At 45.5% G+C, this 25,119-nt stretch overlaps 1 protein-coding gene and 1 long non-coding RNA gene across 2 annotated transcripts; one reads left to right on the top strand and one right to left on the bottom strand.

Annotated features, from left to right (window-relative positions):
* Window positions 1–1,387: 1,387 nt before the first annotated feature.
* Window positions 1,388–15,447, bottom strand: LOC311529423 (retinol dehydrogenase 10-like; the record flags this gene model as incomplete). The annotated part of the gene is made up of 4 exons (XM_084645398.1): window positions 1,388–1,523; window positions 5,227–5,372; window positions 7,752–7,850; window positions 14,992–15,447. The coding sequence occupies 4 exons, from the start codon at window positions 15,445–15,447 to the stop codon at window positions 1,388–1,390; spliced, it is 837 nt and encodes a 278-aa protein (XP_084501524.1).
* An 835-nt stretch (window positions 15,448–16,282) lies between these two features.
* On the top strand, window positions 16,283–21,099 carry LOC311529376. The gene is made up of 5 exons (XR_014713823.1): window positions 16,283–16,358; window positions 16,910–17,066; window positions 17,851–17,996; window positions 19,244–19,289; window positions 20,655–21,099. It is a non-coding gene; the product is annotated as an uncharacterized lncRNA (long non-coding RNA).
* Window positions 21,100–25,119: the final 4,020 nt, after the last annotated feature.

Raw genomic sequence — 25,119 nt, 5'->3', positions numbered from 1 at the left:
TCTACGGGAGGATTCTTTCCCATACCCCTTACTCTTATCCCCAGCTGAGAACATACAGCATAAAACTTCCCATCCAAAAGCAGCTAAGGGAAGCATGTCTGAAAATACATGACCCCTCCCCTGCTTTATAGTGTGGTGGCCAAGAAGTCCAGAAAACAATTTAAAAAAAAAAAATCCCGGAAAGACGTATTCTCCTCATCTCCTTGCCATCTCCTGGGACTTTAGGTCCAAATACTACTCCAGTTTGGAGCAAAGTCAAAGACCTGATCTCTCTCCCGGCTCTAATGCATAGACTAAAGGATGGGATGTTCAGAAGTGCCTGTGCACAGTGAAGGCACCAAGCATCAGGTGCTGATGCATGTATTTATACCATTCATCTAGCCCTCCCCCTTGTGTGTAGTAACTATTACATAAATGCTGGATGTCGCCAGAATTCTCCTGAAAGCCTGCAGACGTAGACCAAAAGAGCAAGTATGGATCAATATAAGATGCGACCTTTAAGTGTTTCTACACTGAAGTGATTTTATTCACCAGGTTTTCCCAGCTGAGTTTAGATTAAGAAAGTGTTCCAGAAGCTGTTAAAAAATCTGTGCAAGTACCAATCTTCATCTTCCTGTTGCTACGAGATGGCGTTTCGCTTCCCTTTGTCTAATGAATGGATGCATACACTTATCAATACCCAAAAACTTGTGAACAAGAACTTGAACATCCCATGGTAGGAGGCTGGAAATAAAATTTCAGTAATTAAGAAAAGATTTTAATTTTCTCAGATCATTATTCATTTAATTTTTTAGGGCCTTGATTGAATTTGTGGACTAGATCTAAATAATGTATTGAAAGGTGAACAAAACTTACCCAAGAGGATATCTATGCTACCTTCTCCATCCAAAGAAAGAAAAGAATCTTGTATGTGACTAACACTATTCTAATCCAGTAAAAAATTTGTAAGATTAAAGGTGAAAAAGCTATAACATTATTAAATAATCCATCTTCTCCCTGTCAGATTTCAGGACGTATTCCCCAAACTGCTAATTGATAAACATTAAATGTAATGTAGCTGACAATCTGAAAAAGCCTTTGATAGAGTATCTTACATATCTCCTATTCTAACACATCTTACCTCCATGGTTTTTGCTATTTCAAACATAAGATGTAGGTGTAGCATCTTGCATATTTAAAACAATCTTTTTTAGCAGAGGGGAGAATAGCGTTTCCTAAATAGCAGGCCCAGAACCTTCTGATGTGCTTTTCCATTAAATCTGAATGTTCTAGCCATTTTGGGACCATCAGATAACACTACAGCCAATTATTTCACTTTTAACTGCATCTTGAAACAGAGTACCATCAAAATGAATTAATGTGGCTGCAATTCCCCGAGTGGAAATACTTACTGTTTTGAAACTACTGCAAAGTACATCACTCTGGGGATACATATTATGGGCTGATTATTCAGTATTCCTTTCATTGCTGTCTTCACACAGTCATCTGGTTTTAATGGAGAGAGAAGACCATCCAGCTCTTGCCTAGAAAAACAATTGGTAAGTATTTCATTAAGAAAGAAATCAGTAATTTGGGGGAAATTAGATTCTGTATAACCCTACTGAAACCACCACTGCATAAAGGAAAAGTGTCAACCTTTCCTTTTAAACCATATTAGGTAGATCCAGGGGAGTTCATAAACCAAGGTGTCTAGCCTGTCAACCTGTTCTAATTACAGTAAACGCTGTGTTATCCTGTTATCCAGCGTTTTATCAACCGGAAAGCTCTATTAACCAGCATTTCTGATATCTCCCAATACAAGTCTTCAATTTAGTAACCAGGACTAGTATACTGCCCAGGAGGTTATGTAATTGCACATTCTGCACTGTTTTTATGCAAAAGAGGCAGAAGACACGTAAACAAGCTGATATCAGGGGTTTATTCAAAAAAGCCACTTCCAGGGTATGTCAGAGTCCTTACAGATTCAGCCCAATCTCCTACACCACCTACATCTACAACAGTGATTGATGATGATGACTGAGGCACTGCAAGATCCTGAAGTGCCTTCTGAATCACCAAGGATTAAATTATGTTCAGTATAGTTTAATGTGTATTTTTAGTGATCTGGGTGTATGCCATGCACTGCCCATAGTGATATGTAGTGTCCTAAGATAACCTCCTGTAGAGAAAACTTTACCTGTATACACCTAAGTGCTTCAAGAAACCAACCACTCTGCAGTGCAGTACGACTACTGGATTGGTGAGTAGCTGTAAACTATTTTATACTTGATTCATTTTATTGTATTCTAATTCTTTGAAAATTGGTATTCCGTTGGTAAGTACAACTCTTAGTTAACTATAATTTTTGACTAACTGGCACCCCCATTCCTCCAACATGCTGGATAACAAAGCTTTTACGTTATTAGCTCAGATATCACCTTTGTTGGTGTTGTACAACTTCAAGTGGTCCTGGCTTAAATGAATTTAAACAATTCCGGCTCCTGGTAAGGATTACTAGCAATAATTGCGGAGTTCTTTATATTATGCTAACGTCAAAGGTAACGGTCATTTTTAGTGAGCCTTTGAATTTGTGTAGTAATGATTGTTCCATTCAAAGTGTAGGGGCTGACTCTCAAATGGAACAGCGTCATGTGATATCTTTTTTAAAAAAGCTTCGTTTCTGCAGACCAAATCTGCAGTGTTTTGGGAGTCTGGCTTCATGCAGGCAAGGAAGAGAGTTGCCTGATCTACCTGAAATGATACACCTTGACAAACTGGGCCAAACGCAGAAGTTGGTTGCAACTCTCTCAATTGCCACGCCATTGATTTTTAGTGGAGTTGTGCTGCATGCTGAATCTGGTCCTTTTGTAAGCTGTTTATCAGTTTAGTTTTAATTTAATGACCAACATTAAGCACAGAGCACATTTGTGAGTAGTGCTCCACAGTCATGACTCTAGGTTTACTATCTGAGGCCTGGTCTACACCTGAAACTTAAATTGACCTATGTCGTGCAGGGGGGGTGAGAAATTCACACCCCTGAGATTCAGAGACTTTAAGGTCAGAAGGGACCCTTGTGATCATCTAGTCTGACCTCCTGCACGTGGCAGGCCACAGAACCTCACCACTCCTGACACAGACCCCTAACTTCTGGCTGAGTTACTGAAGTCCTCAAATAGATTCATAGATACTAAGGTCAGAAGGGATCATTATGATCATCTAGTCTGATCTCCTGCACAACGCAGGCCACAGAATCTCACCCATCCACTCCTGCGAAAAACCCCTCACCTATGTCTGAGCTATTGAAGTCCTCAAATCGTGTTTTAAAGACTTCAAGGAGCAGAGAATCCTCCAGCAAGTGACCCGTGCCCCATGCTACAGAGGAAGGCGAAAAACCTCCAGGGCCTCTTCCAATCTGCCCTGGAGGAAAATTCCTTCCTGACCGCAAATATGGCGATCAGCTAAACCCTGAGCATATGGGCAAGATTCACCAGCCAGATACCCAGGAAAGACTTTTCTATAGTAACTCAGATCCCACCCCATCTAACATCCCATCACAGGCCATTGGGCCTATTTACCATGAATATTTAAAGATCAATTTAATTACCAAAATCATGTTATCTCATCATACCATCTCCTCCATAAACTTATTGAGTTTAATCTTAAAGCCAGATAGGTCTTTTGCCCCCACTGCTTTCCTTGGAAGGCTATTCCAAAAGTTCAATCCTCTGATGGTTAGAAACCATGGTTTAAAGACTTCAAGTTACAGAGAAGTCACCATTTCTGCGACTTTAAACCAGCAAGTGACCCATAAGATGTAGTTAAGCTGCCCTAAACCCTGGGATAGACACCACTTGTTCGACAGAAGAGTTCTTCCATCACCCTAGTTACTGCTTCTTGAGATAGTGGATTTATTACAGCAATGGAAAAACCCCTTCCATCATGGTAACAAGTGTCATACACAACTGTAGCTTAGCTGTACCTGTACCACTATAGCACTTGTAGTGCAGACATGCCATACATGAGGGTCTCGTACCCAAGCTGTAGTTCTTTTTGAACACCTCCACATTAGTTGAGTTCTGGTCTACTGGGTGCTCATCCTCTTTGGACAGATGAACTGGGAGCTCAGCATTAAAATTCAGTTATACATGAGTGTGGCGGGAGAGGGGAGGCCTACCTCCAGCCCCTAACCCTGCAAAACACACTTAAAAGGTATGATGGCTTATGATATTACTCCTATGTGGTGGGGAGAAATACTATATACCCTGTCGTGTTTCATCACCTGGAATTTATTCTCAAATCGTGGGATATTTATGCCCACTCCCCCTGGCCAGAGAATCATGCACTCTTTGCAAATTCTATACAGGCTACTTCATTAATAAAAATCTTTGCACAAAATTAGCACCTTGCATTCAGGGGCCTCCAGGTGTTTTGCACTTAATGCTCCTGTGATTGTGCAAATAGGTAAACTTGAAGCTGAGTGACTTGTCCAAGATCTCAAAGTGGTAGAGTCAGGAATACAACAAGGGCATCCTTTCTCCTGGTCCTGTGCTGTAATGTGGATCTGGTCTTATAAATGGAGAAATCTATTTCAGTATAGGGTTCCTCCCTTTCTTACAGGAAGGTAATCTTTATTTTCATGTTAGTGTATCATTATCCAGAAGGTTCACTCTAGTTTGAAATGTTTTGGTCTTGAGGGAACATGTGAGTACTGACAGTTCCTGCAATTTGGAATTGCCAAAGTTTGCTACAATTTTCCCCTGGTTTCTTGGTCATGGCCAATCATTCTAGATGATCCATTTCTAGCCTGAGTCTTCTCACAAAAGCTCTCATTTGCATCCACGCCTCAGAGGAAGGATGGTTCATACTTTCATTTTTGTAGGTAAGGATTTTACAAGTTCTTTACTTTTATCAAGAGATGCCAGCTTTACATTCTGATTTTGCTGTCTGCCCTTTCTTAAAAAATATCAGTGTTCTACACTAGTGATCCAACCTGCTATAATTCAGTAATATTAAGGGACAAGTACGCTAGGCTAATTAAAGGAGAGTTTAATTGCTCTATTATCTGAGCACCTGAACCAGGGCAGAATTGCTGCAAGGCTAAATGTTGGGGGTGTCTGCTGATTCTAGTAGTCTACAAAGTCAGCTGGAGTTGTTCTTTCAGGTTCCCTAACAACTGAGGAACTGACCCTGGTAGCAGCTGGACAGGTGTGATATGTCTGCGAATGAGTCAAATGTAAATGGTTTTACCTGATTCTACATCCAGTGAACATGCCCGTGTCAACAAGACAGGGGCACACCAGAGTAGTCTTCACTCCATTGATTCGATTGGCTTTCAGCTGATGGCTAAGAGCTTCATGGAATCCAACTACTGCGAACTTGCTTGCACAGTAATCCTGCAGGAAATGAGACTTTGGCTAGTGGTAGGTGGGGGAAGAGGCTTGTTCTTACTGGAAACACTCCTAGGTAGTAGATGGCAATTGCTAGCTTAGCTACGGGAGTGCAGCAGGCTGGCTTCTCTGCACAGAGCAGGTTTGCTCATTGAACCAAAGCATTCCCTTGAACATACACTGAAAATGGACACTCCTGTGACCTGCTTGGTTTTCCACATGCCACCTTTCAATATTGTTATGGGTTGGGTTAAAATCTCATTGAAACTGTGATGGGTGTGACGCACCCTTAAGATAGCTGTACAAAACATCTAAGCGGCCCCACCTAAAACAGGGCATAATGGAGTCTGCCCAGAAACAACCATCATGTAGGAAATCAGTGGGTGCTTAGCACCACCTGCAGCCAGCTCCCTCTGCCAATTTCCTCCCCCCATGCCTCCTGTCCACTGGTGGCCCTGCTGATCAACTGCTCCCCCTCCCTCCCTCCCTCCCAGCACCTCCCACACACTGCAATCAGCTCTTCTGCGGCATGCAGGAGGTGCTGGGGGGAGGGGGAGGAGCGGGGATACGACATGCTCGGGGCGGGGGGTGGAACTGAGCAGCAAGAGGCAGGGCAGGAGGTTGGTGGAGTGGGGGTGGGGTCTGGGGTGGGTAAGGATGGAGCACCCCCTGGGAAAGGAGGAAGCTGGTGCCTGTGGGTGGGGGGTTTTGACAGGGTACTGTTTAAACATGGGTGGGACAAACTGAAGTGTAGATAGAAACTGAGAGAATACACAGAAACTGAAGCAAGACATACTGGGAGAGAGCGAGAGCCTGGACAACATGGTGTATGACCCTGGAAGAAAATAGTGAAGGGACTTCTGGGTCTGGTGCTGGATAAAGAAGCTTGAGGCTGTAAACAAAGAAGCTATCCCGTTTTTCCGTTCCTCTTGTGTTAGGAGAAGCAGGACTTTATACACTTCTTGATTGATTAAAAAACATCAAAGAAAACATCAGACTCCAACATTAATTTCTGCTCACAGCTGGAATATCCTCTGGGCCTGAGCTTTGACTAGTTACTCAAGTAAAAAGAGGTAAATATTATGGGCCAAAGGATGGTCCCAAGTAAATGGGACACAAGGATGCTGTTGTAGGTTTCAGTGAGTTGGCTGTACTCAAAATATTTTTCCTTTTTACCTCTGATTTAAACTCCTGTCTGTTCCACCATATTGTTCTATAATCTCCTTCATCTCTTTGATCCAGGAGAATGTCTGTCTTTGCCCTTGGAGAAATGCCTTTTACGAGCAATGCCTGCTGATAAACTGCAGGTGCCAATGAGCTAAGGATGTGATCTCAAACCCAATGGGAGTCTTTCCATTGGCTTGGATCTGACTCTGAGCCAGGTTTTTATAGCGCTTAAATGTGCAGTGTGCACAATTGTGAGCCTCACTTCCCCGTACAAATCAGGTCAGTGCAGACCTGAGAAGTGAGGTGTATTTACACCGTCATTCTAGCTTTTTAAAATCCAACCTCTGCATTAATATTGCTCCTGTAATACTTTGCAAATGCCTAATAAATATTTTCACTGCACTTTAAAGGGATGCATAAAAACCTTGTATTTATAATGAAGAAAAATCACCTGTCAGTTTTTCTTAATTTCAGGGACCTCATTTTCCATCCCTTACCAAATTTGGGCCATCAGATTGCTTCTGACGGCCTTTCCATTAGCATCTAATGTCCTATTTTTATTGTACATTCCAGGTAATTTGCGCTCAGAGCTTGAGAACATATTTAGAGGTTTTAGCACCAATAAGCTACTGTGACAAGCAGATCTCTCAATAAACACCCTACTTTTTTAATATGGATAATAGACTGAACTCCACAACACACATTTGAAATATGCTGGGAAAATAATTGGGGTGCTTGCCATAGCACTTTAAGACTTTCCAGGTGCCTGTGATGGAGGTAATGATTACTATTTGCCTTTTAGCTATAAGGAAACTGAGGCTGGAAAGGATTAAGTAGCTTGCCCAAGGCCCCCCAGAGCCAGTGTCAGAGGTGGTATTACAACTTCGGAGTATCCCAGCGCTGTGCTCGGGCCACTAACCTACAACCTCCCTAGTGATGCTTCCTGTTTTATCAACCAAATTTGGGGGGCCTAATCAACCCATGAAATTAATTCCAACTGAAAAGTAAGGCTACAATTTAATCATGGGTATTTTCAGTAAAAGTCATGGACAGGTCACAGGCAAGAAACAAAAAATCACAGTACATGACCTGTTCATGACTTATACCAGAAATACCCCTGATTGAATCTTGGGGGGGTCTGTGGCACCAGCTGCTGGGGGAGCGAGGGGTGTGTGTGTGAAAGGAAAGCACACACTTTGGTGATCCATAGCTACTGACCGTCACACAAGCTGTTGCAAAGAGGCCCAAGGATCCTGCTATCGTCACAATGTGACCATGGTCCAGCTCCATCATTTTTGGGAGGAAAGCCTTGACAGTCTGTATGGACAGAAAGAAGAAAGCTTATTCATGTGCACCATTCGTCTATTACATTTGCACATCTAAGATAGTGGGTACAATGCTCCAAGGTCTGTTTTGCTGATGCTTTGCTAGGACACACATTTATTTCTATTCTTAGCTGCAGCTTAAAAGACTCATGGCTCAACTATTACTGCAGAGAAGCAGCTTCTTTTACTCTCCCTTATTCCATTATGTGGAGTAGATGATTTTTAGGCATTTGCAATTTCCTTATTCCGAATGATCAATGTTTCTGATTTGGCAGCTGCATGGAGATTTTCCCAACATGCAGTAAAGATGCTGACAGGTGTATTTTTATGAACATTCCACAAAGCCCCTGAGCAGCCTTGCTGATTTCAGATGAGAGATTTTTCATGGCTTTCAAGTCAACGATGCATGTGATTTAAAATGAGGCAGCTAGGAGAGATGAGCTTGAGCTGTAAAATTACAACCTGGATTGGAACTTGCCCAACGTTTGGGGGTGTTTGGCTCTGTGGTTTTGGTTTAGCTTCTTATTACATAGAGGCCAAAGCTGTTGTTTTGATTTCAACTCCATCCAAGTTTGGAATAGTTCAGATTCAGGGTTCTGGTTCAAGCCCATATCTAGCAGTTGGCCATTTATATGCTAAACACTTAAGGATCTCGCAGAAACCAGTGTGGTCTGTTTTAGCAACTCAGACATTTTTCTTGTTTTATTAACTTTTATTTGGGCACTTGAGCAAAAGAATGACAGTCTGCCATACAGGGTGTTCACATTTAGAGGTTGTTGAAAACACATCCCTTTAATGTTCAGCTGCAAATGAAGGTTTTCCAGATTGTAGAGCAGTGGCTCTCAACCCTTCCAGACTACTGTACCCCTTTCAGGAGTCTGATTTGTCTTGCATACCCCCCAAATTTCATCTTACTTAAATGACTTGCTTTACAAAAACAGACATAAAAATACAAAAGTGTCACAGCACGCTATTACTGACAAATTGCTGACTTTCTCCTTGTTACCATATAATCATAAACTCAATTGGAATATAAATATTGTACTTACATTTCAGTGTTTAGTATATAGAGCAGTATAAATAAGTCATATGAAATTTTAGTTTGTATTGACTTCGCTAGTGCTTTTTACGTAGCCTGTTGTAAAATGAGGGAAATATCTAGATGAGTTGATGCACTCCCCTGGAAGACCTCTTGCGTTGTAGAACCACTGTTGTAGAGCACTGAGAATATTAGCCTACTGTGGACAGCAACGAGAGCATCAGGGTAATTCAGGCCGCCAGCAGCCTTGTAACCATCCTGTTGGCTAGAGCTGCTCTGCGCAGGCTTAGACAATGGAGTGGTTCCAATGCCAGCAGCCACTCCAATTGTTACTCCCACTGGTGGAGATGCACTGGCAGGAGAACAGCCACCTCTAATGTAGACAAAGCTAAAATGCAAAATGCAGACGCAGCCCAGAAGCATCTTTACCTTCCAGTGCTGTGCCAAAAGCATCCATGCCAAGAGAGTGAGCACTCTGACAACTGTGCGGCTGTCACGTGGGAGATGTGTTCTGTTGGGTAATGCACTGGTACATGGCTGGAATCCAGCAAAGCTTTCATAAGCTGGCTGGAAGCCAGTGAATCTCAGAGAGGAGCTCTGTCTGCATCCAAAAGTGAAAAACAATGGGAGCTGAGGTGGGTTCTGACCATTTATCATGCACTTACAAACTTTATTCTGCCTTCATAAGGGCCCTGCTACAATCAACCCAAAGTGAGTTAAGAAACCATATTTAAACACTGCTCCAGCCAAAGAGATTTCTATGAAAAAATCTGAATGTTACCCAGGGAGATCAAGTAAATCCAGCCACCATAGCTGTGTCTCAGCCATGTGTTTGATTATCCTAGCCCCTCCCACTTTCCCTATCCTGCCAATTTAGGAAACACTGATGCCCATTTAAAGTTAGTTTTCGGTTGCACATGTGAGATGGTTTTGCGGTGTAACAAGATTAGTTTTCGCTGCAATCCTCTTAAAATGTCCTTCCTCTGATTGTCTTTCAGTGCTGTGAAACTGGGATTAACGGGATCCAGACCTCATTTCCCCAAGTCCTGGTTGATAAGCTACTTTCCAGAATTAGCCACCTACAAACCTAAGTCATACTGAACAATAATTGTCACCAGAATTTAAATGGACAGTTTTATAATACAACATTTTGCATAATGCCTATATGTACTCAGCACTATATCTCCATATGATCCCCCTAAATAAGGAGATGGATGAAACCACATGGGTTAGGTTGTTTCTGAGAGAGTGAGCACAGAATACCTCACGTGGGTTTCTCCTCTGGCTAGCTCTGTAGAGAGAATTTGGTATATTTTCACAGTGTAGTACACACATTTGCAGGATGTCGTCTTGCACTTTTGTCAGATTTTAAATAACATCCTTAAACCATCCATTTCATCCACTAGGGTTTCAGGACATTAGTTTTCTTTGGCTTGGTTTTGGTTTGGCTGCTGTCACAAGAATCTCAATTATGAAACATAGGCTGGTTAGTTGGCTTAAAAACCAGTGTGGCAAGTCAAATGGTGCTAAAGCTTCCTGTAACTTGGTAGATCTGAGCAACCAAATAGCTATATTTGGTTACTCAGCAGAACCAATGTGCATTTTACACAAAGAAACTGAGGCACAGAGCAGTTACATAGGTAGGAGCTATAGAGGGAGTCATCAGCATAGTGGGACGTGGAACCCAGGACTGCTCACTTCGTAATCCTTTGTTGGTTCCGATTGATCACTCTGCTTCTCAAAGCTCATCGACGTGAAGCCAAGACATGAATGGGGAGGGTTCTTCAGCTTTCCCCCTTGCTATGCTGTGTTGCAGTATCTCTTCAACACCAACTCTTTTGTTGTTGATCTTAGCCTGGCCACCAGAGGAGGTTTCATTCACCAGGGAAATTCTGGGCGGCAGCTCGGAGTTCTACCTCGGAAACCACCCTGGCATGTATATGTTATCACAGGGATTGGAACGCTCTGCTTGGCTGACTTTTCTAAACACACACAGCTGAGCTGGCACTGCCCAAGCAATGCAGATTGAGAAATACCTTCAGTGTGTTTTCACAGATGCTATGTGGCCCGCTCTGTCAAAGTATTTCTAAAACATATGGATGACCATTCAGTTCTCCTGACTAAGGTGAATCTATGGATATAAAATCACTGATGCAGCCATGTCTGAGTGTGCCATTTATGAGACAGACTGTTCTCATTCAAGATCAATGCCTTTCTCGTGGGAAGAGTCAAGTTACTTAGTGGAGAAATATTTAAAGGGATCTTATCAAGACTTCAAAGCCTGGAAAATTCAATCTGACTTAATTTTTGGCCATAAATTAACACTTTTATGTTGAGTAAAACCAATTCAAAATGTTGGTTTTATAGTTTTGGAAAATCGGAAATTTTTTTTCCCCTGAACTCTGCTTAGGGTGAGTTTGAGAGTTTGTAATGAATGAATCAGGGACTGTATTTTTTTTTATTCTGTTTGTCCAGCAGCTAAGGGGCTCCTGGTCTAAGACTGGGCTTCCTACATGTTACTATAATAAAAATAATAAATTATAACAATCCTTGGAGAGACCCCAAAATAGAACAATCAATTCACTCCTGAACTGTGTCCCACAGGACCCTGAGGTTCTGCATAGTCTAAACTGTAAAATATTTGATCATAAATGATCACAGGGTCTATTTTCACATGTAGGAAGGGTTATGATAATTTACTGCTTTTGGATTCAATGCTCTGATTTTCTAATGTTTTGGTTAAAAAAATATGAGCATGAGAACCTTGCTGCTTTTATTAGATCAGCAATCCATCTAATTTAGTATCTGATCTCTCTCAATAACAAGTGCAGGATGCTTCAGAGGAAGGTATAAACCCACCCCAGTGGGGGTTATCTCTGTTCTCTGTTGGTGACCTTATCAAGCCTTAGAGTACAATGACCGATTGCCATTACTTTTAATTTTAGCTAGGGGATAGCTGCTCCAAATGTAATTTTTATACTAAATTTCATCTTGGACTAATAAAATGACAAATAAATTGTATAACTACCTAGTCTAAAAATGAGACGGTAGTATACAGACCTGAAGGAAAACAGGTGCGAGTGTGATCTAGACTGGATCATGTACAGGACTAGAATACCTGGATTCTATTCCCAGTTTTTTCACTGCATTTGTATGCTGTTGGACAAGTCACTTAATGTTTCTGAACCTTACATTTTCCCTTCATCCAACTTTGCAAAGTGCTTTGAGATCTATTGATAACCCTGACTCAAATCTTTGGAATTTTTTGTACTACAAAATATTGAACTCTAGCAGTGAGTAGAGGGGTCTTCCCAATGAAAAGGGAATCTCAACCTGCCTCCAAAAAGGTTAAGAAGGAACTAATATTTCAAATGTTAAACTGTGATGCCAGGACCCATTTAGAAGGCAGAGATTGTAGTAAAAAATGGTCAGGGCTGGTCTTACCATGAGGCGAACTGAGGCAGCCGGTGCCAGACTGTGGGGGGGGGGGGCACCACTAGGCTCCAGAGTTTTAAAGTTTTGGCCCAAGTGAAGGAGAATGAGGGTGTCATTTGAGCTCCCCGCTTCAGGTGCCAAAATGTTGTGGGAAGTGAGCTGTAGCTCACGAAAGCTCATGCTCAAATAAATTGGTTAGTCTCTAAGGTGCCACAAGTCCTCCTTTTCTTTTTCCTAATCGCACTGTAAGGCTTGTAGCTTTCCTTTCTTCCAGCCTTCCGCTCCCCCCGGTGGAGCTGAAGCAGCAGGTAGGAAACGCGAGGGCAGACAGGCCTTGGGGTGCCTGCCACCGCTTCAGCCAGCTGGCCTCCCACACCTGCTGCCAAGAGGGCAAGAGCATGGGCTGGTAAAGAAAACAAACGCCACGGGGCCGGGTGTCCAAAGCCCTTACCCTCGGCTGCGGCAGGCGAGGTGGCTACAGCCTGGGAGACCTTTGCGGAAGCAAGTGAGGACGAGGCGGCAAATGTGCTGGAGGCAGACCTAGACCTGCAGCCAGGCAACGTGGCAAGGGCAGGCAAAAGCTACTGCACCCAGTATTCCCACGAGGTCTCCCATCCAAGTACTAAGCAGGCCTGACCCTGCTTGGCTTCCAAGATCAGGCATGTTCAGGGTGGTATGGCCATAGACGCTGTTGACTACCACTTTGCCTTTAAGCAAGAACACAGACATGCCCTGCCTGCTCCATGCTGCCGATTCCCTCTCCCCACAACACGCTCACGCCCACACCACCAGCCTCACACCCCTCCCTTGCCACACCAACACTCCCACCCTGCACCACCATCCACAGCCCCTGACCCGTGGCCCACACACACCACGCCTAAGCCTCCTCCCCACCCCCCCACAAATACACCCCCCTGCAACCCCCTGTGACCCTCACCACACACTGAGGTCCTGAGATGGGACCCTCACAAAGCTCCCCTGCCACACTCACACCCCCCGCCACAAAACCCTGCGCACCACCCCCAGGCGCAACGCACCACCCAGGACGGGGCTGCCTCCTGCTCCCGTGCCTTACCTGCACGCACCCTACAGGGGCAGCTCCCACACAACCCGCTTTGCTCACAGCTCTCACGCCTCCCTAGGGACGCCCTCCTGCACTTGGCTTGCCTTTTGCTTGCTCCGGGAAACCCAGGATGTGCGCCCCGGAGGCCTCGCCCTGCCCCGTCTCCCACTTCGCAAGGCCCCGGGGGAGGCAGGATGGGCCACCACCTCCTTCTCAGGGAGACCAGCCCAGAGGCGACCAGCACCCACCTTCCCACTTACTGGCCCTGAGCCGAGGCAGCGACAGCTACAGGCCTGCAGCCAGCCTTCCCAGGCAAAAGGGCCACCTTCGGGCAGCAGCTGCCTCTCTCCCCTCACTTTTAAAGGGCCAGCTGCCAAGGAGGCACGCTGGCAAAGGACTTCCCTAAGCAGCCACCCCAAAGGCCCAGGCTGCACCGCATGCAGGGCTGGCCTTACCACCATGGGGCGAACTGAGGTAGCCGCCTCCGGTGCCAGACTGTAGGGGGCCACCAGTAGGACCCAGAGTTTTAAAGTTTTGGCCCAAGTGAGGGGGCATGGGGGCATCATTTGAGCTCCCCGCCTCAGGTGCCAAAATGTTGTGGGACAGCCCTGGTAAATATCCTCCTTCTGATGCTTGTCTCAACAGGACGTGCTCACTTCAAGCTCTAGCTGGATGTGGATACAATCGTGCAGGGCTCTACTCACCAGCAGTGCCTGGCCTGTGGCATCTGGCTCGGGCAGCCTGGGGGTGCAGTGCACTCGGGACTGGTGGCCAGTGGCTGGGGGGCTCCCACTTCCCACGCCACTTCCTGTCCAGAAGCTCGGGTCCCTTGGACAGTGCCAGCATCCAAACTATGGCCCGGCCCCGGAGCAGTAGCCCGTGCTCCCGGTCTGCCAACGCCCCACCTCTCCGCCCCATTGTGATGCAATGCCCTTCTGCTACCATCGCTCGAGAGCCCCTGGGAGGAGCACGCGATGCACTGCCCCTTTCCCTCAGCCCCCTGTCCTGCGCCACCCCTTCTCCTTGAGACACCTCAATGTCCAAAGTCAGACAGGGAATCAACAGCACCCAAATACAGGGAACCCACCCTGTCCCAAATCCCTGAACAATTGGATGGGTTCTGCTGCAGCATGTCCTGAAGGCCAAGACTTTGGCCTTCAGGGATAAAGGGGTGGGTGAATTCCCAGGTAGAGGGGCCCTGCCACATCTCCCTCTGCGCTGGACTCTAATTCACTTCTGCTGTTGGTCTAAAATAGGCCACATCGGTTGCCTTCAGGATGTGCTGGAGAGTGAGTAGTCAGAGTCAGTCCTTGTCACAAAGAGCAGACCTGAAGAAGAGCTCTGTATAAGCTCAAAAGCTTGTCTCTTTCCCTAACAGAAGAAGGTCCAATAAAAATCATTCTCATCCACCTCATCTCTAATAAAGAGCATAAATAAATGAAAGAGGCACGCTGAGGTAAAGTGACTTCTCTAGGGTCTGAACAGCAGAGTAAGGAACAGAAACCAGGGCTTGCTTCCAAGCCTGTGCCCAATGCACAAGAGCACCCTGCCTCTCAATCATTTTATACTTGGTTTTCTGCACTAAATGACACTTACCCAGAAATGTGCATAGCAGTTAGTCTTCATGGTCCTTTCCAGAAGTTCGTCTGAGCACTGCAAGATCGGTTTCCCTGCTACAACCCCAGCATTATTTATCAGGACGGTGACATCTCCCGCCTCCCGTCGCACTCTCTCTGCAGTGTTATAGACGTCCTCTCGCTGGCTCACGTCACAGGTGTAAGCATAAGCCTTGGCCCCTAGCTCCCTCACCTGCACTGCAGTCTTTTCATTACCATCTGTGTCTATATCCCACAGGACAAGCGTCGCACCTTTTTGGGCGAGTTCTAAAGCAAAACGCCGACCCAGTCCTTTTGAACTGGCCGTACCTGTTATTAAACATATTTCATTGGTGACTCTTTTCTCTGCGGGCCTCTTTATCCACCGCACAAGGGACTGGATTATATAGCCCACAACTTTAGCTGTGAGTAGCAGAAAATCTATAAGCACACCCATTGTTTCTTTTAAAATAAGAGCAGCTTATGGAACACCAATGTAGTGAAGGCCTCAGGCAGCACAGTCCAGACAGGATATATAGGGAAATGCAGGATTAAGAGATTATACTGGCCTGCCACCATTAGCAATAAGTGGGAGGGATCTCTACTACAATGGAGGTATTAGGGGCCTGATCCCGCAAGGTGCTAAGTGCCATTGATTCTCATTGACTTCACCAGGAATTGAGAGCACTCAGCCGCTTGCAGCAGGATCAGCCCTTAGATTCGCGGCGCAGGGCTTTTCTGAACGTGTAACAGTGGGGGAGGGTTTCTTGTATGAAACATTGCACAAGCTCGACCTCTGACTGCCACAGTTGCTGCCCTGAAACCACTGACGTGCTAAATGTCAGAGTCCTGCTTGCTTTTGACGCGAAAACTGTGATTCGTGCACAGCAAAGCACTGGACTGGAATGAAACAGGCACGCTGCTTTCCAGGACACGTTACGCTTTCTCTTCGCTGTCTTTGTCCAGACTCCCGCCCAGTGGTCTCAGGCCCACCTGGGCACAGGACCTGCTTGATGGGGCTTTAGCAACCCAGACCCGCCCTGGCCTGTGGCTGCCAGAGAGAAGGGACAAACCAGACCCTTGCACCCCAGGCCCATCTCCTGCTCCTACAATAGGGGGTTGCACAACCGCTGAGCCTTTCTGTGTCTATCTCCACACTAGCCAGCGGGGAGGGAGCCCGATTCGCGAGCGCCCAGAGCGGTGAGCCCGGGCGTGGTGGAACGAGCGTGGCCCGACACAGAGGGCGCCTCTGGGACTACGTTTCCCAGGTACGCTTGGGTGGAGCATGCGCAGTGAGGCACAGTGCGCTATATAAGGACGTGTTGCGGGCGTGCGCTCTCTTTTTCGTTCCCTTCGCTGAGGGCGCCGGTGAGTGGCTTGTGCGGGGCCGGGGGGTGGCATGCAATCCAATGCAATCCGCGGCCGTCCGCGCCGGTGCCTGGCCCCTGTCCAGCCCCAGCAGTGCCTCGTAGCCCCCGCTGCGGCACTCGGCCTGTATTGATGGGGCGTCCCCTCCGCAAGGGCCGCGGGGAGCCGGCTGCAGCTCGGCCGCGGCCCTTGGGCGGGAGCGCCCTGCTGCCTGGGGGAGTCCTTCGCTAGCGGCTGCCCCTGCCGCTCCAGCCTGCCCTCTCGCTGGCCGCCCCCCAGCAGCGTGTCGCTCCCCCGTAAGAGGGCCCGGGAGTGTTTGTAGCCGCTGACCGGGTTGGTCGCTCCGTGGTCCCGCCGCCGGGGCTCCCCCCGCAGCCCGGTGCACGTGATGACTAAAGCTTTTTTCCCCATCAGAGCGACAGTGTTGATTTCGCTGCGCTGAGCCAGATTGTGTCTGATGCACCAGCCCGGGGAGGCGGCCTTTGCTTTGCTCCCGCCGGATGGCCAGCGGGGCTAAATCTCTTGTGCCTCTTCGGTCTTCTGCTTCTCAGGTCCAGCGAGCAGGAGCGAGCAACATGTGCTGGGGACCCGGCCTGGGAGAGCGAGGCCAGGTGCGGCTCCAGAGTAGAACCAGCAGGAAGCACCGGTGCTCTGGTTACGAACCCACTGTGTCCATTGCCCTTTCTGACCCTAGTGGAGGTGGCAGCCGTAAGTCCGTCTATGAATAAATACCTTTTGCTGCTGTTTTCCAAGTTTGTTTCTTGGTGCCTGCATGTAAATAGTGTGAAACTTTGCTTAGGGCAGCCATATCACCATTTCCCCAGACAACAGATGTAAGCTACTCTTATTTTGCATCCTTTTTGCCACTTTCTCTGTCCAGTATCCTAGTCGCTCTTTGCTATATTAGGCACCTATCTTTAAAAGTGTTGCTCTTTCGTGAACCCCTGTCTCTATCTGCCGTTATAACACTGTTTCTTCTCTTCCACCTGTTTCTCAGCATGTGTTTTCCTTTCTCCACATGTGACCAAACAACTGACTCCTCTATCTTAGGCTTCTATAGCACCTACCACTGTAACATCTAAAGTGCTGCAGTCTTCCATCTGAAACATGTAACTGGTACTCTTATGGCTGATGTATTAAAAAAGTGAAGTGCATTTGTGCAGTTGTATGCCAGCCTAATGTGCAGATAACCAGTTAGCTACATATGTCCCATGTGTCTGCCTTGCTGAAACTGCATGCAAACTAGGATGTCATTCACATGCTGCCCTGGCACTTCCCTCCTCCAGCTCACTCTGGTGCTGAGATCTCACTGGTGTACATGATGACTAAACTTTTTTCCCCATCAGAGCGACAGTGCTGATTTTTCACTGCTTTAGCCAGATTCAGTCTGATACACCAGTAGGGAAGGGCCCTTTCTCCTTCCTCTCTTCTCTCCCCCTCCCCTGACTCATACTCAGTAGTTAATCCCACCCCATGGCTTTGTACTTTTTAGGTCCATGGCAGCAAGGGTGGAGCAATGTGAGCCTGGGAGACCTGGCTCACTGAGAGAAAGGTGACATGGTGACCTGAAGAGTCTTGGAAAGAGAGGACACTGCCCTGGTTAACAAGCCACTTGTGAGCCACTACTAGGAGAGAGTGGTAAGTTTCTGAATAAATATCTTTGTCAGTAGTCTCAAATAATTTCTCCCTTCAAGGGAGAGACTGGCTCTAAAGCAGTCATGAATCCCACTTATTATTATGATAGTGCATAAGGGCCAACTGGAAATGGGGCCTCATTACGCTAGACACTGTACAAACAATAGTAGACAGATGCTGCCCTGGAGAGTTTACGCTCTAATAGACAAGACAGACATTTAATTCCTTTACCTTCAGGCTAGAAGTTTATGCTTAGTGCCTCCAAAGTAGGAGTGACTGCAGCCTTTTAAACATTGTTTAGGTATCATTTGAAAAAAACACCACCCCTTTCTCTTTGGATGCATCCTTTCTGCAGAAATATCTTGTCCCTCCACTGCCCCCAGATATGTTGCTGACCAAGTCTGCCAGCCTTAGACATCGGTGGCAAATACTGCATGTAAACAGCAGTGCATGTCCAGTGGTGAGGAACACAAAAAGCCAGGGCCCAGCCAATCTACCATTGCACAGGTTGCAGGATGGCAATGGGCACATAGTTGATTGGGGTCATTAAGCTTTGCAAATGGTTTGTGAATGAGGAACATTTCTGGAAGTCTGGGAGCATTGAGAAATGTCTTGCAAACTTCCCATGAAGTGCAGGCCAGTCAAGGGTGGAAGCAAAAAAGGGTTTGCTGGTGTGTTGCGTTTTGTGGAGACCTGAAGGCTCTGTGAAGCTCAAAAGCTTGTCTGTCTCACTAACAGAAGTTGGTTCAATAAAAGATAATTACCTCACCCAGCTTATCTCTTTTGCATCCTGTTAGGCAGATCCCATTGTGGTAGCTTAATAGTTTGACCTGGAATGGAATGGGTAAATGATAGGATGAGCAGTGGACCAGAAGTATATTGTAGGAACAGCTGCATAGTATCAGAGGGGTAGCCGTGTTAATCTGTATCCACAAAAACAACGAGGAGTCCGATGGCACCTTAAAGACTAACAGATTTATTTGGGCATAAGTTTTTGTGGGTAAAAAAAAACCCCAGTTCTTCAGATCCATGCATCTCTCCTGTATTTTCATAATTTGATACTTGTTCTTAGCAATTCAGTTAGATTATTAATGGCACTCAATGTGGAATATAAAATAAACCTTTTGTCATGCAAATGCACCCACTTGCTGCTCTGTAGATCATAGACTTTCGAAGATGCAGACTGAATATTTTAAATGCCAGCTGCCCTTGAAAGTCATTAATTCTCCTGTACAATATCTCTCCTGCAGGAACTATTACGTTGTCCATAAACATAGACTTGAGGATCTTCTAAAGGTAAACTGTGGCTTTAATTTTTTTAAAAAAGTGTTTGACAACCTGAAAGGCATGTTCTGTGGAATGTGATGACTTCAGACTTTTTTCCCCATCAGATCGGCAATGCTGACCAAAACTTGCATTTTAGCCAGGCTGTCTGATTCCACAGATGCAGAGATGCTTTCCCTGTTCATGTTGCTGTGTAAATACCAATTAATTACATATATAGAGCTCCATGGCCTGTATGCCCAAAATGGTTGCACATAAATGCAGGCTACTCTGAAGGCAGACAGCAATTGAGGGTGCTCTTTGCACACATCTCAGTAACACTTGGAGACTATATATAAACTGTCTTCAACATGTGTAACAAACATTAGCTGGTCAGTACTGAGCACAATCCATGTTTTCATGGGACCTGCAGATACTGCTGTACCAGTCTAGTAACTTCAATGACCTACATTTTGTTCTAGCTTCCTTGGCATAGCTGACTGTAAAAATAGCTTGTGTGCTATTACTGCTCTGTTAAAGGTGACTGAGTTTATTTTTGGTGGGGAGGGGTATGGCTGGGGTTTCTGCTGTTTTCACTTGTTTATGATGTGTTTGTGGGTGGGTTGTCAGTAAACTTTTGTTAGTACTTCAGGTCCCATCCTGGCTGAAAGACTGAATGTGGGCCAGGTTTTAAAAAAGTATTAGAGGCCTAAGATGCAGACAGGTGCCTAGTGGAATTTTCCGAAGTACCTACCACTTGATTCCCATTGAAATCAATGGGAATGATGCATCTTGGTGCTCTTGAAAATTACAACTTCTGCTTAGGTGCTTAAATATCCTTTAGTGACTAGTGTTCATGTCACAGGACTTGTGGATAGAAAGCTCAGTTAAGAGGGGAAAAGAATATTATTTAGTCAAAATTACTTTGAAACTGGTCTTAACACCAAATTTAACTTCAATGAGTAAAAAGAGCTTTTGTTGAAGATTATTACTGAGTGCCTCAACTTTTCATTCAAGGTGTTTGCCTCCTTTATATGCTTCCCTTTGGGGACTGAAAAGTTCAATCTGTTGTGAAGAAGCAAATAGTCTTAATTTTTCCAAAATCCTCTGCAAATTTAAACATAAGTCTGCTTTTTTCAGTTCATTATGTGGGTGTCTTGCTCTACTAAGTTTGCATTTACTGCTGTAGCTGCATTACGTCTTAAGATGCTCTAGGTGATATGGAGGGAGAGAAGTAGCTGTTCCTTATTTTAGCTTGTGGAAAACACAACTCAAAAGGTTGAATCCTGGCTCAAACTCCCATGTGTCACTCTAGAAGTGCAAAGTGACAGGAGCTGCCTTAACTGTCTGTAAAATTGGCAGAGTTCATATGACTAAATGTTCACTTTCCCTTGACAGGTGAAGGAGTTGTCAATGTCCGCATGAAGCAGAAGTTCTCCTGTGAAGTAGCAGAAAGCTCCTGTTAATATTGCGAACGTTTGTCAGTGACAGCAAAATCTCCTGAGTCTAGGCTGTTGTATCCACATTGCTCTGCTCTGACTTCATGGTCAAACTTCCCTCTTTCTGCGTGGAGTAAGAAATACTGCATGTCCTGCCTCCTTAAGACATGCCATGGAGCTTTAGTAATTTATTCTCTCAAAGCTCATGAGCCATTTCAGTGGAAGGGATTGACCATCTATGAATCTTGACCTCTTTTTATGCAGTAACATACTATGTCTAGTGTTCTTGTGTCCGTAATGGCTGTATTCACCCCATGCAAGCTGGGTTCAACCCACTGCTGTAATGTGGAAGGTTCTTATGTACTAAAAATCATTAAAAGTACTGAGGTAACTTCTTAAATGGATTGAAGTGTGTGCTTCTGTCTGTATATGAATGGGAAGGTCGTGTGGTTAAGCAGAGCCTGGGCCTCTAGGCATCAGGTTGAAATCAGAGCTGTTTTAACCAGATTTCCTGTTGGACCTCAGCCAAGTCATTTGATCTGGCCTCAGCACCCCATGTGTAAAATGAGGATTATGCTTTCCTATGTTGTGAAGATAAATCCTTTAGTGTTTTTGAGGGGCTGAAATACCACAGTAGTGGAGGTGACAAAATACCTTGATAGCCTGTTCTAGACATGGCATGCAGGCCCTGCCATGAGGTGATGCCAATATCTTGGGAAGCTTTTAAATGGTTAAATTGAGGAAAATACCCAACTGTCAACTTTTTTTCAGACAGATAAAACTACCCCTCAATCATCCTCCTTGGAGACTTTCTTAAAACCTACTTTGCATGAGATTCTGACATGGTGGCTGGGGGCTCTAAAAGCTGTCTAGGTTTTGTTGGGCTTTTTACTTTACAGAACTGGATGGTCATAATCAAATACATGCACCTGGGAAGGTGGGTGTTGCTTACTGGCAACTTAGGAGAGCCAGAGCCTCAGTTGCAGCAAGAAAGAAAAGAGAACAAGGTTCTGGGGCCTAGTCGGTACATACGGTCTTAGAGCTGGTAATTCATCCTGCACCAGATGGTTTGCGTGCTTTGGGGCCGCTGTGATAGCCAGACTTGCACTGAAGCAGTGAGTTCTTAGTGTCTTGGCTCCCTCATCTCCCTGCTTCTGACACATGGTATTGGTAAAGGGTATATCTACACTACAGCAACAACGTTGGCATAATTATTCTGGCATAGCCCATAGTGTAGGCACAGCCTATGCTGGCAAAGGGTTTTTCTGTTGGTGTAGCAACACCTCCCTGAATGTGGGTAGCTATGTTGACAGCACTCTTGCATAGCTATAGCAACTCTGATGTAGTTTTTCACTCTTGACCAATGCAGTTATGCTGATACAATTTCCATGTAAAAAGAAAAGGACGACTTGTGGCACCTTAGACTAACAAATTTATTTGAGCATAAGCTTTCGTGAGCTACAGCTCACTTCGTTGGTTGCATTCAGTAGAAAAATTCCATGTGTAGACCAAACCTCAGAACAGATAGCGCTTAGTAAGGGTGGGCAACTGCAGAGCATCTGTTGCCAGTTTTTCCTCTCCACACTTGTCTTTCTCCCCATTCAACTCCTGGAGTCTCACAGAAGAGAACAATGCCATTTCCATTAGCTGGATCTGTATCTACCCCTTGAGTTGGAGTGGAGAAGTTAGCCTAAAGGCATTCTCAGCAGTTGCTGCACTCTTCCCTCATTTCTTTTGACTTGCACAGAAATAAAACTAGGCCCATCCAAGGCTAATAGTTGCTGCTATAAATTACAAAACAAAATTAAGCCTACACAACTGTATGCCTAAATATCATTTCCCCTCAAGAGCTCTGTTCTGTAGATGCAGCCAGGTGACTTCAGAACTTAGAGAAAAACTTGTTCTGCAATCTAAGGCCCTTCAGTGAGGTCTAGAGTTAGCCCCCTCAGAAATCAAGGGGAATCCAACTCGGTTGCCTCTACTGATCCTGTCAGTGTGACAGGAGGAAGATGACGTCTTTAGTGATTACATTTGCCGGTTCAGGCCTGTAGAACCATTTCTTTAATGAAATGGAGGTACTTAAATGCTGCAGCTTTCTACCCCCATCTTGCTGACATTTGTCTCAACCCCCAGACTACTGTTAATACAGATGCGTAAATGCATACTAACACACAGGAAATCACTAAAGCAGAAAAAGGCCAGTCTGAGTGGCATTACAAGTGCTTACACCTCATAGTAGACATCAGTTCTTCCTTCACACAGCCTGGAACTTCAGATTACTTTTTATCTTCAAAATTGTTTGAGGCACTAAATCACAATAACCACGCAAGGTACATATGCAATGCCAGATACATCTGTAAGAATTATCCTAATTTCAGATATGGGTAACAATTCAAAATTGATTTTGCCCAAGTCAAAAATGTTATCACAATTAGAGATGAGGATTGCCTTAGTCTTTGAGGTTTAGACCACAGTTAGTCATGGGATGGCAGCTCTGTACACCTAATTTACATATTCTGATGCCACTGATATTAAGCAGTAGTAAAAATCTGTTTTGTTCCCCTCTTAACTGTTGTCAGCCTGTTCTAGTGTGTGCAGTGATTTACCACAAGATACAAACATCCTAATTACTTTGCCCTGTGTGATGAAGCAGAGTTTCAGGTGAGGCGGCAGCTGTTCCTTTGGCAAGGTGACAGCCATTCTCCATCTGGCCTGATTGCTATGTGGCACACAGTAATCCTGGCTGAGTGATGTTTAGCTGTGAGCTGGAAGCAACTGGGTCAGGATATCTGGGGTCAGCCCTGGTAGATGTTTGGCATAGGTTGAACTGATGACTCCACCAGGGTCTGGCTATGTTTGGATAAACAAGCTGGTAGCACCTCTGCATTCCTGCTGCAATGCACATTCATGCTTCAGAGCTGATACTAAGAGCTGGAATGTGTTCGTTACCTAGCGGCGTCTAGAGTGGCAGGACTCCATTCAAACTCCAGGCTTAATGATGAAAATAGCTGTTACTGATGTGCTAAGGTAGGGGAGTAGTGCAGCAGGTATGTACATTCGAGGTGTGTTTCTAAAACCAATTCTCATGCCATATTCATTAGAACCTCAAGGAACAGGTTTAGTTTTCCACAGCTGTAGTTTTCCATTGTGTCTGCAATGTCCTGGCTGTGCAAAGCTATAAAGTTAATAGTTCATACATGCTTAATACACTGAAGTGAGCTGTGTTTGCCTGGGGCAAATAGTACACCTGGAGGAAGTAGGTGCTAAAATGTTAAATTCTGTACACAATATTTTAAAATTATGCAAATTGTAAGTCAAAATAACACTATATAATCACATCAGTTTCAATTATTTTGGTAATTTATTTCAAAATACCTGTCAGCGAGTATGTCTGCAACAATACAGATACACAAAAAATCCCCCCAAAGTAGAAAGTTAAAGAAACCCCTACAGCAGACCAGTTCCTGTTTCTCTGTGTGCCCAGCCCAGCCAGGTGGTCAGACACTCTTCTGACCCCACCCCACCTCAGAGTTCAGCCATGGGGACCTCCCTGGCCCAGACACTCTCACCCCCTGCCAGAGGTGAAACTAAGCAGGTCTGGTATGGCACAGTGGTAAGAAAGTGGTCACTGGTACCACCAGACCTGCTGATGGGGCAAAAGGGGAAGCTGCCCTGGGGCTGGGGGCTCCTGGCAGCAGCCAGAACCCCAGGTCCTTTAAATCGCTGCCGGAGCCCTGGGCAGCATAGGCTAAGCAGTGCTGAGGGAAGAGCTAGGGGAGTCTGGCCCCAGCCCTTCCCCTTCTGCCTGGGGCCCTGCCCCTTCTGGGGGGCCCAGAGGTACCCCCTCCACCTTGCCCAGGACCCCAGCTGTCCTGTGTACTGGAAAGTCCTTTAAATTACTTTCACCCCTACCCCAATTCTCCTAGAGCCCAGGGATCCAGGGGGAGAAACAGCCTGACGCTGGGTTCTGGGCTTGCATGGAATTTCCTGTATGCCATCACCTCCTTCCTTCAGGGTGTGCTAGGAACTGCAGCTGCTGGGAACCCTCCAGTTCCCTCCTCCTGGCCTTGTTTTCTATTTGCAAGTTGGGCTCAGCTGGGTCCAGGGGCCTCTAATGGCAGCCAACATCTCTGCAGCCCATTTCTGTGGTGCGGGGGGGGGAGGAAATTCTGTGCACACAACATTAATTTCTGCAAAATTCTGCATTGTGCAGTGGTGCAGAATTCACCCAGGAGTAAAGTAGTTGCAGCTCTTAATCACTGCTTCAAGCTAGTTAGTGGCAATTCCTTATGTATGTTCAGCAAGTAGCAGTCAACTAGGCAGAGGAAATATTTAAGCAATAATTTCCTGCAGCATTTAAAATATGGCTTTGTTAGTTCAATGCCCAATAGCAAGAGCCTAATTAATACTCTAACAGATTACCA

Source organism: Lepidochelys olivacea (genome assembly GCF_965140295.1).
Source record: "Lepidochelys olivacea isolate rLepOli2 genome assembly, chromosome: 13".
Taxonomy (NCBI): domain Eukaryota; kingdom Metazoa; phylum Chordata; order Testudines; family Cheloniidae; genus Lepidochelys; species Lepidochelys olivacea.
This window is presented reverse-complemented; position numbering and strand designations above follow the sequence as displayed.